Source organism: Microplitis mediator, chromosome 3, assembly GCF_029852145.1.
Source record: "Microplitis mediator isolate UGA2020A chromosome 3, iyMicMedi2.1, whole genome shotgun sequence".
Classification (NCBI taxonomy): domain Eukaryota; kingdom Metazoa; phylum Arthropoda; class Insecta; order Hymenoptera; family Braconidae; genus Microplitis; species Microplitis mediator.
Genome location: NC_079971.1, coordinates 9,064,029 through 9,083,121, shown reverse-complemented (window position 1 = coordinate 9,083,121; position 19,093 = coordinate 9,064,029). Strand labels below are relative to the sequence as shown.

The window sequence follows — 19,093 nt, the reverse complement described above, 5'->3', positions numbered from 1 at the left end:
GCATATCCGGGCAGCAAATTTTCGGTAATTTCAATGTCAAATTACTGTTAATTTCAAACTAAGGTGGTGGGGGTTGTTAACATCGTCACGATGAGTAGATGTCGTTTTTGTCAGAGTAGCACGTTGTTCAGCATGTCCGTTAGGGCTATCTAATGGCACCATGTGTTGGCTATCAGGGCAGCAATTTTCAGTTGATATTACAGTAATTTATTCATTAATTTATACAACTTAATCAGAAAAATGTAACAAAAAAAGAAAACGAAAATATAATAAAATCACAAAACTGAAAAAAGTAGAAGAAAAAACTTGAATTCAAAAATTAAACATATAAGTCTATGAAGCGGTAAAGAATTGAAACTAGTAAAAAAATAATCGACATAAAACAACCTTTAATTTTACGATGGGTAAATTTTCATACTTGATATTTACACTATGGATATCATGTTTGATGGTATCCGCTTTAATTTTATTTCTTAATGGATTTTTTTTAACTCGAATGTCACAAATAGAGCGTAGCAACTGTACATTGTCTCATAATCTAAAGATTTGTGACATTGAAAAGTTATTGCAAAATCCTGAGACAGCCGGTGAAATTTGTTTAGAATCTCGTCAAAAAGTTGTGTTACTTATAGTGGACGCGTTGAAATATGAATTCTTAGATTGGCAGGACAACATTACTAATTCTTATTATCAAAATAAAATTTCTACTGTTCACGATCTTTTGAAGAAATATCCAAATCACTCAAGACTTTATAAAAGTATTGCTGATCCACCAACTACGACAATGCAACGTATCAAAGCTATAACAACAGGTACTCTACCAACATTCATCGACGTAAGTTCAAATTTTGCTTCTGATAAAATCGATGAGGATAATTTAATTGATCAAGTCATCCAGAAAGGCGTTATATTAATGGGTGATGATACTTGGATTAATTTATTCCCAGGTAAATATTTACGGCAGTTTCCTGCGCATTCATTTAATACTCGTGACTTGGATACAGTAGACAGAGAAGTTCGGAATCGAATATTTTTTGAGTTACAGAAAAAAGATTGGTCATTATTGATTGCTCATAATTTAGGAGTTGATCATTGTGGCCATAAGCATGGCCCAAATCACCCTGAAATGACAAGAAAGTTGAATGAAATTAACGTACTCATTAAAGAAATAATTAATGTTCTTGATGATCAGACTGTGTTGTTTGTAATTGGAGATCATGGTATGACGAATTCTGGAGACCATGGTGGAGATAGTGACGATGAAATTGAAACGGCGATGTTCGTTTATTCAAAATCTCCTTTACAAGATGCAATTGATGAACACGAACCGAGAGTTGTCAATCAAATTGATATTGTACCAACACTAGCATCAATCCTTGGTATTCCTATACCTTTTTCTAACATTGGATCAGTCATATTGGATGCTTTACCAAGTCTATCAAAGACATCAGATATGTGGTATACTGTTCATGCACTTTGGAGAAATGTTTATCAATCAAAAAAATACATTGACACTTATTCGGCAAGTTCATTTTTATTTTCGGATGAAAAACTCCAAGAACTAGAGCAAATGTACCGGGATTTACTTCAACAAGTACCAAAAATTAATGATCAGAAAACTCTTAAAAATTTCGTCAAACATGCTAATGAATATTTTAAAATTCTTCGTGCTTCATGTATAGAAATTTGGGTTCAATTCGACTCGGGTTTGATGTTCAAAGGCTTGTTCTTAATGTTCTGCACTTTGTTTTTTACTTACATACTCATTAATCAACTACCAGAAATTTATATGATAAAAATATTTGATCTATCTTTTTTTCGAGTCTTAATATTTATCTGCATTGCTCTAGTTATTGTCTATATATCTTATGTAATGCAGCTAGTCGTTAATTTTAGTAATACATTTTCTTTCATTGGTGGAGTAATTCTGTTATTTTTTCTAGTTATTCTAGTTATTAAAAATTGGAATACAATATTGACAACTTGGTATAATAATTCTCAGAGTAAAAAATTAAACTACATTGTTCAAATAACTTTATTTTTAGTAGTCTTCGGACTATTTTCAAACAGTTATATTATTGAAGAAAACAAAATACTCTCCTTTCTCTTGATAACACAAGTTTGGTTATTTATATATTCTAATATTAAACAATACAATTCAAATGATAATTATGACAAAAGAAACCGGAAATCTTTTAACAATATTTCTAGAATTTCCAGCAAGCATAGAACATTATTAATAGTTTGTGGGATAATAATTTGTCTCGCAGTGAGATTGTCTAGTTACTATTGGAGATGTCGTGAAGAACAGAACCGCGAATTATGTGGATCTTATGTTTTGGGTAAAACTGGTTCAATAACATCAAATACTTTGGAAAGAATACTGTTAACAATTTCTTTGGTGAGTCTGGCGTTGTACATCACAACTGTAAGGATTTGGTTGAGAAATTGTGGAAATTTATCAGGTTTTTCACTTAACATAACAGTTGCGCGCTACTGTCCAGTCCTGACAGTTGTATGTATTGGCAGCTATTGGGTACTATCCAGATTATCTACAAGTAAACAAATAAAATTCACTCTCGAATACCAGATGAATGCATTACCAGGAATTGCTTATTTTTTTATTATCATTTCTATTTTCATTTTGTTTTTGCGACCACTTGGAATATTTTTTTTAAAACAAAATCACCAATCCTTTGCTGTCTATGAAGATGAAAATGTTGTACCAAAACTATTTGATATAGTGAAAAATCTTCTTAACACAAATAAAAACGAGAATAGTAACAATACCCCAATTATTTATGGTCTTGGTACTGTTTACAGTGCAGCTTTTATTTCTTTGAGTGTTTTTGTCACACTTCTTGATGCTTTGCTTCTTGGATGCTTTCAAGCTCCGAGTATTTTTTTAATGTGTATTACATGCATAGCATTTCTGATCATTGTTTCAATGGAACGGCATCATAATGCTAATAATTTAAGTAAGTTTTTGATCAAATCCTGGCGGATCCGAATTACGGTAATTGCCATAATTTACGGTATTCGGAAGAATTACGGTAAAATCTGGTATTTTACGATTAAATACGGCATTTCGCAGTTCATTCCGGTATTTTACGGTAAAAGTGCGGTAACATTGCGGTATTCAACCGCAAATGTGCAGATTTTCCGCACAATTACGGCATTTTACCGTAAAGTGAAGTATTTCACCGTGTTACGGTAAAAATGCCGCAAATTACCGTAAAATGCAGCAAATTTGCAGTAAAATCTGATATTTTGCGGTAAAATATGGTAATTTACTATAATTCAGATCCGCTAGGGAAAAAACAAAACATTTCAAAATAATATCTCTGACGGTCATGACGTTTGGTTTTATCATAGAGGAACTTCTTCAAATACCAAACTCAGCAGTTTTCTGTTGGTTTTTGATTGCTGAATATTTTTTTTATGGTACTGGACATCAACCAACTTTTTCAACTATTCAATGGGATGCTGCGTTAGTCGGAACCAACGGCCAATTTTACAAAAATATCCTGCCAACAATTTTAATTGGTAATTTATTTAATTAAAAATTACTAGAAATCATTAGCTAAATTAGTACTATTTTATTTTATATTCTTAATCATTAGTAATGATCAGGGTCCGGAACTTTGTGACAAACAATAGAAATCACAAAAAAAACTTCGCGAATCGCCCGATGTTAATATATGACGAGTATACACTCGGGCGGTCAACTATTGGTGTTGTAAAAAATCGCGGTTTCTAGTAGATGACCGAAGTCATTTATTTATGGCACAATTATGTTTTGATTGTACCAGTGTCTGACCGGTGATTAAATTGGTACTTATATGAATATTTTTGCAAGATCTCATTAATAAATTTGTTAAATAACTATTAGTAACTAATACGGAACTCAATTTGACAAGATTAACCCAATAGAAATTATTTTACTAATTAAAGAATGTACACACCTCTCAGATAGTCTACTATAGTAAATGACCGATTTTAGTTAAATCATCCTGTGAGAAATTTTCATGAATTATTTTCGACGTTATAAAAATTACATAATATTTGAAGCAGTTACTAATTATGATTATTGTAAGTTTACACATTAAAAAAGGATCCATCAAAATCAACACATATCGTGTGTAAAACGAACGTTTTACATTTATTTATGTGTTATTTTAACATGCTGTAAGTATTAGAAAAAGTTACTTACGCATATGTTAAAAGTAAAAATTTTCCAAGAATTCTTTTGTGATGGTCGACATTATTTTTAAGATATTTTGTGAGTTGATTTGACAGTAAAATATAAAAAGTGTTACTTTCGAATAAAATAACATTTTTGTGTGTAAAAAAATCAATCGATTGCGACAGTTCAAATAAGATAAATACTGTGTGTTAAATTGACACACAAAAGTGTTAAAAATTCAACACACTGAATTTTAACATACGTTTTTTTTTACACTTTGACGATTCGTTTTTTCTGTATAACAATAATTAAACATCAATTTTAAGTTCATGAGATATTTATTTGATGACAATTTTAGGACTTTTATACAAAAGCGGTCAACTACACAGTTGAAAATTTTGTGTTCTTGTGTATAAAAATTCAATAGTTAAATATTTTGTGTCAATTATTTGACACCATCAAGTGTAATTTTAACTAAAATTGAATGTGTTATCTGATCTCAACAAGTTCTAAACCTGTATTATTATTTGACACAAGTATAATGTGTTAAATTAAGACAAAAAATTGAGTGGACCGTTTGGGATATGTGATTTGTGTTAAATTTAACATAAATTTTTCAACAGTGTACTGGTGCCCGGTAAACTACTGGAGCATTTACCCTATCTCCGAACGCACCCTACTAATTAAGCTCAATTTTCTACAACTTTCAGATATTAACAAGCCGCGTCGAATGTCACCTTGACGATCAAAATCGGTTCATCCGTTCAAAAGTTACGGATATTTACATACATACATACATACACTCGGACATCATCTTGAAATTAGTTGGAGTAGTTTCCTAGAACCTCAAAACCTCAAGATCTGTTAGAAATTCAGTTTTCGAAAATCGAGCCGAAACCATTAACTTCCCGAATTTTTGAAAATTTCCAATTTTCTTAGCGGAAAGTTGAAAAATCTGAAAACGGTTGACCCTGTGGGCCAGCCCCAAAACTTCCCGCTGTTGACGAGTTCCTTGAGCTAGAAAACAGCTAATGGATAATTTTGAGTATTTTTGTTTTTTGACGATATTGGTTGCTGACGATATTTTCTAAACTAACGAACCGATCACAATAAATTATGCAGTGATAAAAAAAAATCCTGAAGATCAAGATCTGGTATAATTTTTAAAACAATTAGTACATTATATTATGAGGTATCTAGGATAAATTGTTACGTTTGAAAATTTTCGACATCGATATCTCTCGAACAAATCAACCGATTTTAATGTTTAATACGCAATCGACGTGTTTTATCAAGTTCTAGACCTGACATAATTTTGAAATTGATCCGTTTAGTCTTCTTGAAGGTATTCGAAAAAAATTGTTTGTATCGTTTCTTTCACCAACGATATCTCTTGATCGAATCAGCCGATTAAGACGGCTTTTAAATTAGATTTTGGAGTCGATAGATTGAGTCTCCAAACTCTTGTACGCAAGAATATTATAGATATCTTGAACACAGTGCAATAAAAAAGTGTCTGATGCATTTCTTGCACCAGTAATTTACAGTAGGAACTTACGCATGGCTTGCTCACGATTTGCTCAAGGCTCAAGGTCAATTTTGAACCTTGAGCAGATCTTGAACAAGCCATGCGCAACTAATTTCAACTATAGTCTTCCTCCAGACTTGAGTTATAATCTAGCACGGATTTCTTGTCCTGTGTGTGTGTGTGTGTGTGTGTGTGTGTGTGTGTGTATGTTTGTGTGGATGTAAACTCTTCGTATCTTTTTAATGAATTGACCGATTGAAATGGTTGAGGTGGCAATCGAAAGAGTTTTTTGGCCGTCAACTTTCCTGAAAATTTTAGATCGATCGATTAGATAGGCGCTAAGATATTGAAGAAATACACAAAAAAAAATTTTTTTTTAATTTTTCAGAAACGGCTCGATCGATCGATTTCAAAATCTAATCAGCTCTGGAACACAACAAAGCGCGTCGATTGCCACCTCAACCATCTCAATCGGGTAATTCGTTCGCGAGATATCGTGGGAGAAAGAAATGCTAAAAAACGGTTTTTTAACTTCCCGCTGAGGAAATCGACGATTTTCAAAAAATTCGGGAAGTTATTGGTTTCACCCCGATTTTCAAAAATCGGGTTTTCATCATATGTCGACGTTTGAAGGTGCTAGGATGCTATTCTGACATTTTCAGAGCGATGTGTGTGTGTGTGTGTGTGTGTGTGTGTGTGTGTGTGTGTGTGTGTGTGTGTGTGTGTGTGTGTGCCGATCCAGTGATCGGTAAAATGGGAATTTTAACTACCACTGGAGCTTCACCCAAACCGAAACTGTACTGGCTAGGTTTTCTCTGTGGCTCCCCTACGCCACTACACCTCCATTGCACAAGGGAGGTTGTAGGGCATCATCGTAATGATGCAGTACAGTATAAGCACAAGTCGGGCCACAGCCGCACAATGTAGGCAGAAAGAGAAGTAAAGCAGTTTCGATATAAAGGTAAAAAGTGTAAAAAGCCGTTACTACGGCTGTATACTAGAAAACAATTAAAATTAAAAAAATTACTTATTTTTGAGCTAATTATTGAACATAATTGTAAATAAATATATAAAAATCGCTCATTCATTCGTTATTTTGGATTCTAAATTTTTAAACTTTAACATAAACCGTAATCTTTTTGAGCTTGGAAAGCTCATAAGAAAAGAGAAACAAAGGTATTTTCGAGCTCGAAAATGTATTTATACTAATGTTTTTGAGCTCTTAGAGCTCGAAAACAGCGGGAAGTTTTGCGGCTGGCCCGCAGGGTCAACCGATAGACCGATTTTTTCCATTGGTTTTCTTATGATCACTGAGCAACTGCTGATAATAAAAACTTTTTGCTTCAAGATCTAAAAACTAGAATCTTGAAGCTTCAATTTGTTTTTCTCTTTTTGCTCTACGATAATTTTGTGCGGAGATAAAACTTGTTAAAAATGACCGAAAAATTTCAGATTATTTTTTGATCTTTTAATTTTGGCGAAGAGTGTATTTTTAGTTGATAGTCAGCAGTATTTATTAAACTTGGTTCTGAGTTCCGAGTTATTATTTGAAATAGTAGAAAGTAATCGAAATCTGAGCACAATTTATCATTTATTCCTCTCCGTGACTTGGGTCAAGAATTAAAATTTATCAATCGAAAAAATATTAACTTGAATTCAGAATATAAATTTTAATAAAAAAACTATTCTCGAACCAAACAAATTTTTTTTTTCATAATGATATTCTTGGTTCAAATTAATTCTTTTTGATTAGAGTGAGCTTTTTTTTTTTGTTTGTGCGATTTTCAAGATAGCAAACATGTTATGGTGATAATTTTCATAATTTTTAGTTGATTGAAATGAAAAGTTATACTCAGTTTGAGAAGGAAAATTCGTTTTTCATATGCAGAGTGGGGCTTTTGATATCACTAAAAAATTTAACAGAAGTTCTTTGATCAATTGGATTTTCTGAAAAGTGTATTTCATATTAATATTATTAATAATCTTGATTTTATTTGTAGGGGTAAATACGTTTGGATCACACATAATAATGGGTATTACATTACCTCTATTAGTAATCATGCCATTAACAATAATCGTAATGATTCCGAGTCTTTCGAAACTCAAATTTCGCATTAATGACGAACTAAAAAAAGGTGAGCTCATCTTGTTCGATCGACAATCCACGTTTCATTACTCGCTTCTTTTAGTTGTTGGGAAATACTTTCTTATCCATGGATTGCGTGTATGTAAATTATCAATTTGTCTAATATGTCAAGTATTGTTATACTGTTATAGTTATTATAGACTAATTTGTTTATTTACAGACTTTCGGATGCATGTTAGCTGCAACAATTCTTTGTCGCCACTTAATGGTATGGAAAATCTTTGCTCCAAAATTAATTTTTGAAGGAATCTCGTTGCTAGTTACTTTAGGAAGTGTTTTGGTGTCAATAATTATGATAATTAGAATCGATAATCGGGTAGAACTACTAATAGCACGAGTATCTAAAGTGAAGTGATGTGATATTACGAACAGATTACAAAATAATGTGAGTAAATAACTAATAATGGAAGAAAATATTATTAATATAAAGTGTCAAATTAACTGCTAAATATTGTGAAAAATTTTGTATGATGCTTATAAATCATGACGTCTTTTAATTCGTTTCAAAAGGATATTTTTTTCAATTGATGACTAAAAATGAATAACCAGAATATTTTTCTTTTTGAATGATGATTTTTTAACATATGAAGACTACCCTGCGTGCAATGCATTGCTGATTATAATATTCATGAAGCAACGCACTTGATGCAGGATTGCGTTCAGATGTGTCTCAATACTGTCTCATGATATTTAAAAATTAGTAACCTAGATATGTATATACATATGAAATAACCGTCTGTTCAATATTACTAAATTCCCTTCAATTTTGGTGGATGAGTTTGCTGGCTGATACTCAATGAAATAATATAATCAAATTAGTGATAAAGTAAAATTTGAAGTTACACTTATGATTTTTAAAACTTAAGATAATCTTAATAACTTCTAAAAATAGTTGTATCGCATTAAGCTTATTGAAGATTCTGTATTCTATTTTCACAACAATTGAGGTAAAGTAAGGTGAATCTAATAAACTTCACAAATAAGAGAAATAATTGTCATCTCTAAATTTATCAATGCATATATATATATATATATATATATATATATATATATATATATATATATATATATATATATATGCCAATGATTCTTTATTTAAATCATTTAAATTACATTTATTTGAAGAGATTGATGACATACTAAAAAGAATTTATCTTGAAAACCCATAAGGACTATTTAAGAAATATCTAGTGATGATGTCTATAATTTTTGTAGGAATCGTAAAAGTCGGTCCAATCAGACCTCCCATTCCAGTTTGGATAGTTTTGGTGATTCCGTAGGTTCTGTAACAGAAGAATAACTGATATTATCTAATGCTTAATATACGTATGTTAATTCAGTATCTTGAGTCATTTCCGTACATAGATCTGCATGTACTTCATATTGGATTATTTTTGTCAACTTATTTATAAACTATTCATTGAAAATATGCCTTTCTTATCCTTTCCAATTCCCTTTCTATCCTCATTTTTCTAAAAAAGTGTGAAACGCTTAATGTTATTATCCCCGCATGCCGTTCTGCATGTATTTAATATTTTCTTGCTTCACGGATTTATTTAATTAATTTATTATGCCCCTCTGCACGGATTACACAAAATCGGTAAACGTTCCACATTTTTAAATAATTAAATAATGCTTGGATGCTAGAAAGGCATCTTCTCAATAAAAAATTTTATAAATGTATCGACAAAATGAATCTTATAGTTCGAACTGGGAATCGAATCTAGACCAACGCCCCTAGTGGCAATATTGATCAATTCTGGAGCAAATCTTGAGAAACTCAATCAAAATACAGCAAAATATTATATCTATATATACTGTTCTCTAAAGATTTTGACTAAGACAGCTAAGATCTTGACTAAGATTTAAGATAGCTACTAGGGTCAGTAACGCACAGAGTGCACTATCAGTTAAGTTATTCAGGCCTATATCGTATGCCGTTCAATCAATCTATTGAGTGACACCGTCCATCGTACGTTAGCATTTTTGGTTAATTAAATGATGCTATATATCAGGAAAGTAAGAAGTACATTTAGAACAACCTACGGGAATAATTACGTAAAATTTTGGACACTTTCTTAAGAAAATTCAGGAAAGCCATATGGGATTACCTGACCGTTGATCCGAGGACAATTGATCCACGACAATTGATCCGCGACAATTGATCCTAACGACAATTAGTCCGAGCGATAATTCATCCGCCGATGATTGGATCCATGTGACATTTCGTACTTCATTTAATAATACTAATAAATTTTGCACACCTCAAGCGCGAAAGCGCTAGGGGTGCTTTACTGACAGTTCTTCCTCGTTGACAATTTTTCTCATACAAAAAAATTTCTACACCCTTTTCATAGCACAAAAAATTATTAAATTGTGTACTCGCATGCAGATAATTTATTAAGGAATAATTTAAACCCAACGTTGAGTCGATTTGTTAATTCATTGATTTTAAATTTATTATTTTAATCCAAGAAACTAGTGCTGTCAATTGTTACGTATGAATCTTCGTAAGCACGATAACTCTCGATAGACACCATTAATCGGCCTAACTTTTTTTTTATTGTCTTTGTATTTTTTATCACAAGAACCCTTATGAAAATTACTATCTGAATCCTTTTAGTTTAATTGTAATTGATTAACGACGTAAAAGTGATTATTCGTGAAAAATTTAGCTGCTATTTTTACTGTTGTTATTATTTTTTTCATTGTTTCTCCCTATCAACTACTGGTGGCAGCACTAGCGTATTAATATGTTTGAGAAAAAGTAACATCTAAGACAAAAGGCGGAATATTTAAAAAAAATGTTCTTAAAAAAATATCAAACTGAAAATAATATAAAAAAAATCAAATTGATAATTTGTAAGTTGAATAAAAGTTCATAATAAAAAAAAAAAATACATTAATATTATATAATAAAAGTAATGATTAAAAATAAAATGAGTGATTGAGGTGTGCACTTTTGGATTTTCCGACATTTTTTTTTATCATATATATATTTATTTATTTATTTATTTTCTCATCACTAATTATATGTGTGTGTAATTTTAAAAATATACTCACATACAAATAAACGTGAAAAATTACGCCCTTTTTTCACTAATTTTGTGTGCGTGTAACGTTAAATATATACTCAAACACAAATAAACGTGAAAAATTACGCCCTTTTTTCACTAATATTGTGTGCGTGTAATTTTGATATTCTTTATTTAAGAATACAAATAAAATTTTTTCGGATAAATTATTGTCGAATTGTCTTGAATTAATTGTCGCTATGATCAATTGTCTATATTGTTTTAACTTTTTATAAAATTGATTAAATTAAAAAGTCAGGTAAAATTCTATCCTCGGATATTTTTAAAATTGCTGAATTCATGATCAATGAAATGCATATCTACCCGAATTTTAATAATTATTAATACTATCCGAGTTGTTGTTTTCCCATGAAATCCGATTAAAACTGAATGAGAATCTTCTATCAGATTCAATCGGAAAATAATCGACAAAAAATGATTATTTTACGATTGAATCTAATTGGAATTTTTTTATCGGAATAAATAGGATTCAATCGGAAAATAATTAAAAAATGAATTATTATTTCCTGATTGAATCCGATTAAAACCGATTGAAATGATTGAATCGTATTCAATCAGATTCAATCGGAAAAAAATCGAGAAATAAATTATTTTTTTCCGATTGAATCTGATTAAAACCAATTGAATTTTTTTCAATCAGTTTTAATCGGATTCAATCGAAAAATAATTTTAAAAAAATTATTATTTTCCTATTGAATCCGATTAAAACTGAATGAAATATTTTAATCGGATTCAATCAGATTCAATCGTAAAAAAATCGAGAAATAAACTATTATTTTCCGATTGAATCTGATTAAAACTGATTGAAATATTTTAATCGGATTCAATCAGATTCAATCGGGATATAATCGAGAAATAAATTTTTTTTTTCCGATTGAATCTGAATAAAACTGATTGAAATATTTCAATCGGAAAATAATCGAAAATTTAAATTATTATTTTCCGATTGAATCTGATTGAATCTGATCAAAATATTTCACTTGGATTCAATCAGAATATAAAAAAAAAAATTTTCCGATTGAAACTGATAGAATTCTGATTGAGTTTCAATCAGATTCAATACGATTCAATCGTAGTTTTTAATCAGGGATAGTCGGTAATAGAGAACTGGGGATTATTTATTTATTTATTGTTGAAAAAAACTTATTGAATGGTTGATATGAAAATAAATTTTATGATATTATTTTATTGCATGCAGATATGTTAAATTAATATTTATTTTTAACTATTGAATTACTTATAATAAAAAAAAATATGAAAATTTGTTTATTTGTTTTAATTTTTCTGAATGACAATTACCTCATATTAATTTTTCATGAAAGTGAAAGTAGTAGACATTAAACAATGTTTTTTTTTTAGAGAATAAATAAAATTTTTCTAGGAAAAAAAAATCATCATAAAAATTTTTATGCCTATTTTAATCATTGTTTTCTACTTACTAGTAATTATTCGCTTATAAAAATTACAAAATTGTCGGATGTCTGCTACTTTCGGTATCATAATCTTTCAGGACTGTAAAACTATCGGAAAAGCCATCATTAATACAAGTTAATATCAAAAAATAATTTTTTTATTTGTTTAACATCATTGAATTAATGTTTAATATTCATAAAAATTATTTCGAAAAATTTTAAAATAAGTTTTTAACCTACAATACATTCATGTTCACAAATTAACCTAACAAACTGACATTTGAAATTCCGCGCGTAAAGTATGACGACTACAACGTTGCCAAGTTGTGATTACTGTACCCCACCACACGTCAAGTAGTATGAAATTATTAATATGTTAAAAATCGATATTTTTAAAACAAATTGGTCAAAAAATTCCGAGTTTTTTCAAAAAAAATTCTAATTTTTTTATTCACCAGTGCATAAGTTTTTAAAAAAACAGTAAGAACCGTTTTCAAGATATTCAAGTAACTATACGTTTTTTTAATGCTTGGTAGATCACCAGCATGTTAATTATGCACTTTTTGATTGTTAATATCTCGTTTTACAATTGGTGAAAAAATTTCGTTATTTTTTTTTCATTAAATATCAGACATTTTTGTTAATCTCATGTTTTAGTTTCATCGCATTCCTAAGAAAAGTTGTTTTACGAGTGAACTACCTTAAGCTCGAAGAACTCAAAAGGTTACCAATAATAATGTTTTCGAGCTCTCCGAATTTGAAAACAGCTGAGAGCTGTTGGGTTGGCCCACAGGGTCAACCGTTTTTCAGTTTTTTAACTTCTCACAAAAAAAATTGAAAATTTTCAAATTAAGGGAAGTTATTAGTTTCGGTCCGATTTTCGAAAACTGAGTTTTCATCAGATCTTGACGTTTTGAGGTTCTAGGAAACTATTCTGACCAATTTCAAGATGATGTCTGAGTGTATGTAAACATCTGTAACTTTTGAACGGATGAACCAATTTTGATCGTCAAGGTGGCATTCGACGCGGCTTGTTAATATCAAACAGCTGTGAAAAATTGAGCTTGAACGGTAGTGTGCGTTTGGAGATATTCCAAAAATACAATTTTTTCGAAAATGTTTTTTTTTGGATAACTTCTAATGTGCTCGATGGATCGATTCCAAAATCTAATCAGCTCTAAAACTTTATAAGCCGCGTCGAATGCCACCTCAGCCATCAAAATCGGTTCATTCGTTCAAGAGAACCCATTGTCGAAAGAATCAAAACTTGGCTTATTAAATTACCAAGTTGGGATTATTAAATCTAGTCTTAGAAATTTAATAATTATATATTTTAGAGGATTATCTCGTGAATGCGGCGCCGCGTCGTCCGGTGCGTGTAAGCGCCAGATCGCAATTCAAATCGCGCTGTTGCCAAGTCGTGTTCCCGCTCTTAATATACAGCTGTAAACTAAGGTAACCCAACCTGTAATTGTTACCCACTGGTTATTATTAGAAAAAAAATAAAGTTCAATTTTTAAATTATAATATTATTTTTTTAGTTATATAGTTATACAAGTTAAATAAATAATATTTTTCAATTCGTACCATTAATAAAATACATAATTATCTGTATGATCCTAAAATTAGCTGATACTTGTAACAATTTTTGGAATTTTTTTTTCAGCATGAAAATTTAGTTTGAAATAAAATTTGCACTCGCAGAAACTATAAAAATTATTTATAAATTTTTTCTAAATTTCCCTTTTTTTAATTAATTATGTAAATAAAATTAAAAAATTGTTAAGTATCGGCTAATCTCGAGATTATTTATCTGTAATTACTGATTAGTATTGTTGCTCTCATTCATAATTATACTACTTTCTTGCTTTTGATTATTATTACTCTCTTATTTCATGAAAAATTTTTCGGAATTTGTTAAATGTTTAATTTGATGGAAAATTATATAAAAAATGTTATTATTTTCTAATAATAATATGTATGAAATATTTATTGGGTACTTGGCAACACGGCATGAAATTTAACACGGCGGCGCGGCGCTCATCGTGCGTGTGACGAAGGGTTAGAAGAAGCGATTTAAAACGATTTGCAATGTTAAATGCCCATAAGAAGGGCGATTCTAAAGTATTCGAAAGCATTAAAAAGCATTAGAATTTTTTTTTTCTAATCGTTTTAAATCACTTCTTTTAATAAGGGACGATAAATCGTTGTATTTCAAAGTTCATGTATCACATTTTTACGGTAAATCACGATAAAACCATAATTTACGGTTATTTATAGTTAATTAGATCTACCAGGGGGATAAGAAATAATAATTCCGAGGTGAGGCCAAGAAATTTATAAAGCGTAGGGGGCTATTTATCTTCTTCATATATATTATATCGATAATTCAGTGTACTAAAAATTATGTGACTACGAATAAGCTTAGAATATTACCCTATTGATTTTTAAATTATTTATACTAACGTTTTTACACGTCCATTATTGAATGCTGAGGCATTTTTATCTGCAATTAAATGATTTTGTAATAACCCACCTACCTTTTCCATTTACATTTATATCTATAAAATATAAATATTTTATATTTAATCGACATAAGATTTACAATAATTAAACTTACAAGAAGCTTCAATCCACCCCCTTGATGTCCTGGCACTGAACCACCACCAGCTTGAACACTTTCTACTGTTCCAGGTGGCAAACTTTGATAACCTTGTCTCATAGACATTTTCACCGCTCGTTTATATTCGCCTTTGTCATTCTCCTGTCCATTACTGTAATCTTTACTTGAGATATAATTTTCTTTATCATTTTCAATATCTCTCGTCGCTACTTTCTTTACTTTCTTAGATTTGGGAGTTGAACTTTTAGCTTTAACGTAAGCCATCCAAAAAGGCTCAGTTGGTTGAATTATTGGAGCTAGAGGTTGATTAACTGGAACTTGAGGTTGATATACTGATGCAGAAGGTTGATAAAATAATGTAGGATTTTGATAACCCATAGGTTTATTTGTTTCCATTAATTTATTTAGAACAGCATCGGCAAAAGTTTCATTAAACATATATTTTTGTCCTGAGTATTTCTCGTCCGAATATTGATCATCATCTTGATCAGGATCTTCAGTAGTACTACTTTTTATCGCATCGGAAACAGCCATACTTATGTTCTTCTGGAGTTCAGTTAGTGTATCAAATACTTCACTTAATAGCATCATTTTTTGTTTGTACGGTATACTGTAGTCAATTGGTATAGGTTCATATAAACTTGTGGATCCCGCTTTGGTAGACTTGACACCTTTTTTTCCCATTGACGTAGATAGTTTTTGAGCCATAATCAAATCATTAAAATTATCGAACATATCTGTTTTTAATGATCCTAGTTCAGCAATAATCGAGTCAACAATTGCATCTTTGGCAATTGATAAGGTTTGAATATCATTAAAAGACCGAGTAACACGATTTTTGGTATCATCTGAGACGTCATTAAGAAGAGATCTCGTAATTATATCGGATGAAAAATCAACATTAGTCGCGCCAAAGCCAGCAGCAGCTTTAGCAGCAGTCTTATTTGCAATACTTTTAAATAATTTATCTAAGAAAATAGAAACCTTTGTCGTATATTCTCCGGGAGCAGGAATAATCGACGATGGAGCCCAAAAACCTGGAGGTACGACTGTGCTCTTAGGTAGGGAAGATTCAGTTGTGATTTCTTTAAAATTAGGAAACGGTGACCAAAACTTTGGAGGGACCATTGTACTCATAGTAATTGGTATATCTGTCTCGGGAGCTGAAGTATTGGTACTGAGACTTTTAAAGAGTTTATCTAAAAATTGAGTTTTTTTAGCTGCAAATATGCTAGCAGGATCGATAGCTGGGCTTGGATTATACACTCCGTACGCACCAAATCCCTCATAAGGCCCAAAAGGTCCAAATACACTAGGTAAATATTGTTGGAGAGCATTGTAATTATAGACTTCAGGATCTTCGGGTATCGATCCAAATATTGGGTATAGAGGGGGTGATCCTTGATTAGTTGGAACATTAGTTATTGGCGTTATGATGCTTCGTTTACGTTGATATAATGAATCTGATGAATCAAAATCATTGAATTCAGTTTCAGGATATGAGGAACCGAATTCCGAAGCAAATGGTCCAAATTTAGAGTTTATGGGTTTTGATCGTATAAAAGTGGAAAAATTATCAGATAAGCTTGTGCTCGGATAATTAACTGATTCCAGACCACCAAAGAGTTTCTTCAATAGTTCGGTTTTTTGCGCTATCATCACTTTTGGATCAACGAACTTCGGAAAGAATGAAGGCTTTGGTATGTATGGTACATTGACTGTATTCATTTCAGACTCAGGTAACGAACCAAAAGATCGGGAGTAAACTGTAAAAAAAAAAAAATTATATTACGGTTTCAGGATATCTAAGACCAATCATATTATGTATCTTTCTTCATCATTCACTTATGCCATGTTTTTTCAGCATTATTCTGACGTCATCAGGCATCTTGAATCTAATTATTATGACCAAAAGAGTATAGTAATGATATAATGGGACTATCTTTTGGCTTAGATTCATGATGTCTGCTCATGAAAAAATCATCAGACCTGATCATGCTTGAGCAATCATAATCATGTTTGACCAAGCATAATCACGCCTGAGCAAGCACAATCCCTAGACTTATTTTTAAAAAAAGATAAAAATAACGATAATTCAATTTTAAATTAAATTATTTTGTTGGTATTGATGTATGCACAGAAAAAAAATTAACTTGGTTTAAGTAAATTATTTTCTTCAAAATATTATTCTTGTTTCGAAACATTTAAACTTCTCAATTCAAAAAAATTTCAGTCTTGAATAAATAAATTATTATTCTTCAATGGAGAGTAAAAATTTTTCTTTCAAAAATTTTAATCTTAAAAGAAGCATTTTTTGCTTTCAAACAAGATGCATATTTACTTCTCTCAAGAATTTTTTCTCTTGGTTTGAGGCCGATAGTATTGACTTAGGATGGTTACTTATACTAATTTTTGATTTGGAAGTTTAATGCATATTTTTATTTAAAAAAAAAATTCATTTGTACTAAAAATTTAAATAATATTTTTGTTTAATGGCCATATTTTCAATAATAGAAAATTTGAGGTTACCCAGTAAATAAGCATTGACAATTAAATACATTTACTGTGAAAATCTTTCAAGTTTGAACACAGTAATTATTTACCCTGTGGAAAAGCTCTCATAAATTCTGATAAGATATTGAATATTTTTTATGAGAATCTATGAGCTTCGAAAATATCTATGAGATTTAAAAAAATTCTCATATGAATTTTTATGAGAATCTATGAGTCAAAGCTTTTGATGTTTTTCTATCATGATTACCGTACTAGATTTTTATAAGAATGAGTAAGATTTTTTAATTTATGAGATTTTGTGACTCGAATTCCGCCAACGATTATGAGATTGAATAAGTACTTTCACTTCTATAAGATTGTTACAGTTTATTCTAATCTATTTTCAATAAGAATTGATCAGGCGAATTCCGAAGTCATAATACTTACAAAATCTCAATAAGATTATTTTTTTTATACGAAATTTCCAGAATTTATAAGTTTTAGTAAGAGTTATCCTAGGAGATAATATCTTATTGAATATCATAAAATATTTGTCATATTTTATGAGAAAATATTTAACATGTATTTCTTCGAAATTTTATGAGACTGAATCAGGAATCACATGGACAAATGCAGACCTTTTTCTCATAAAAATTTTATGAGAATTAGTAAGAAAATCTATAATCGAATTAACTTGTAAAAACTTAAAAGATTTAATTTTAATTTAAAAGCTATGTGATTTATGAGTTTTTGTAAGTTTTAGTTAGAAGGCTATTACTTGTAAAATATTATGGAGTACCCCTCGCGGACTCGGGATTACTCCGAAATCATGGTGAAATTTCGGTGAAATCATAGTGAAATGACAGTGAAATCACTGTAACTTTGTGCCATTTGCTTACTGTGTGATAATTATCATCCGATGGTAATTTTATGATGATTTCACCATCGATTCATAGTAGAATCACAATAGCATAACAGTCAATTTCCAGTAGTATAGCTGTAAGTTGACAGTATTATTACTGTGTATTTACAGTGATTTCACTATCAGTTTATGCTGGATCTGCAGTGCTTCAGTCATGCTTTCTCAGTAATAATACCGTGATCATACAGTGATTTCACAGCAGTCTTACTATAGATTCTTCGTGAAATCACAATAATATCGCTGTGAATTGACAGTAATATTACTGTGATTTCTTAATCATTTAATCCTGGATCTGCTTAGTTTTCATCGAGATTTAGGGGCAATATTGAGATCCTATATTTATTGATTCAAAGATAATAATAATAAAATTAATAATAATATTATAATAGCAACAATAATCCTAATCTTGGTTTTTCAATAAATAATTTTTCTTGTTTAAAAAAATTATTTATTATCCCTTTGTATGACTTCATGTAATTCCTCTGGAGGATTAAATGCTATTTTTTTACCCTCGGTAAAGAAGGAATTTTATTTTTTTTAACGCATGATGGGACTCGAACTGCCGACCCTTCGATTGAGAGTAGCTTAAGTCATGTACTTTAGCCCGCTCGGCCACCACACGCATTCGGAACTACATATTTAATCTGTTACTTCATGCTATTCAATACTATATATACTCAAGACTAAG

General features: G+C 30.4%; 2 protein-coding genes across 8 annotated transcripts in view; one reads left to right on the top strand and one right to left on the bottom strand.

Annotated features, from left to right (window-relative positions):
* Positions 1-121: 121 nt before the first annotated feature.
* Positions 122-8,824, top strand: LOC130665756 (GPI ethanolamine phosphate transferase 3). Of its 4 annotated transcripts, none has more exons than XM_057466315.1 (5): positions 122-404; positions 510-2,978; positions 3,376-3,546; positions 7,715-7,938; positions 8,021-8,824. In XM_057466315.1, exons 1-5 carry the CDS (start codon positions 401-403, stop codon positions 8,213-8,215), a joined length of 3,063 nt encoding a protein of 1,020 aa, XP_057322298.1. In that variant the 5' UTR covers positions 122-400; the 3' UTR covers positions 8,216-8,824. The 4 variants fall into 4 exon arrangements, with proteins under 4 accessions (XP_057322298.1, XP_057322297.1, XP_057322299.1 ...); XM_057466318.1 differs by lacking the exon at positions 122-404 and having other exon boundaries at positions 769-947; positions 1,046-2,978; XM_057466314.1 differs by having other exon boundaries at positions 122-2,978; positions 8,021-8,823.
* A 106-nt stretch (positions 8,825-8,930) lies between these two features.
* The window catches only part of LOC130665753 (uncharacterized), a 35,369-nt gene continuing 25,206 nt past the window's right edge, over positions 8,931-19,093 (bottom strand). Inside the window, exons 2-4 of one of the 4 annotated variants that reach the window (XM_057466305.1) lie at positions 14,988-16,756; positions 14,834-14,873; positions 9,024-9,143 (exon numbers count right to left, since the gene is read on the bottom strand). In XM_057466305.1, coding sequence (XP_057322288.1) covers positions 14,838-14,873; positions 14,988-16,756 — 1,805 coding nt within the window. In that variant the 3' untranslated portion in view covers positions 9,024-9,143; positions 14,834-14,837. Of the gene's footprint in view, positions 9,144-14,833; positions 14,874-14,907; positions 14,929-14,987; positions 16,757-19,093 lie in introns of those variants that run through there. The other 3 variants (XM_057466307.1, XM_057466304.1, XM_057466306.1) reach the window with 3 other exon arrangements.

What these genes read in the sequence shown, in the direction of transcription:
- LOC130665756 (XM_057466314.1), top strand. Translation starts at nt 401, where the DNA reads ATGGGTAAATTTTCATACTTGATATTTACACTATGGATATCATGTTTG. An exon ending in TCATAATGCTAATAATTTAA is followed by an intron (nt 2,979 to 3,375) that starts GTAAGTTTTTGA and finishes GTTTTATCATAG; the next exon opens with AGGAACTTCTTCAAATACCA. An exon ending in CCTGCCAACAATTTTAATTG is followed by an intron (nt 3,547 to 7,714) that starts GTAATTTATTTA and finishes TTTTATTTGTAG; the next exon opens with GGGTAAATACGTTTGGATCA.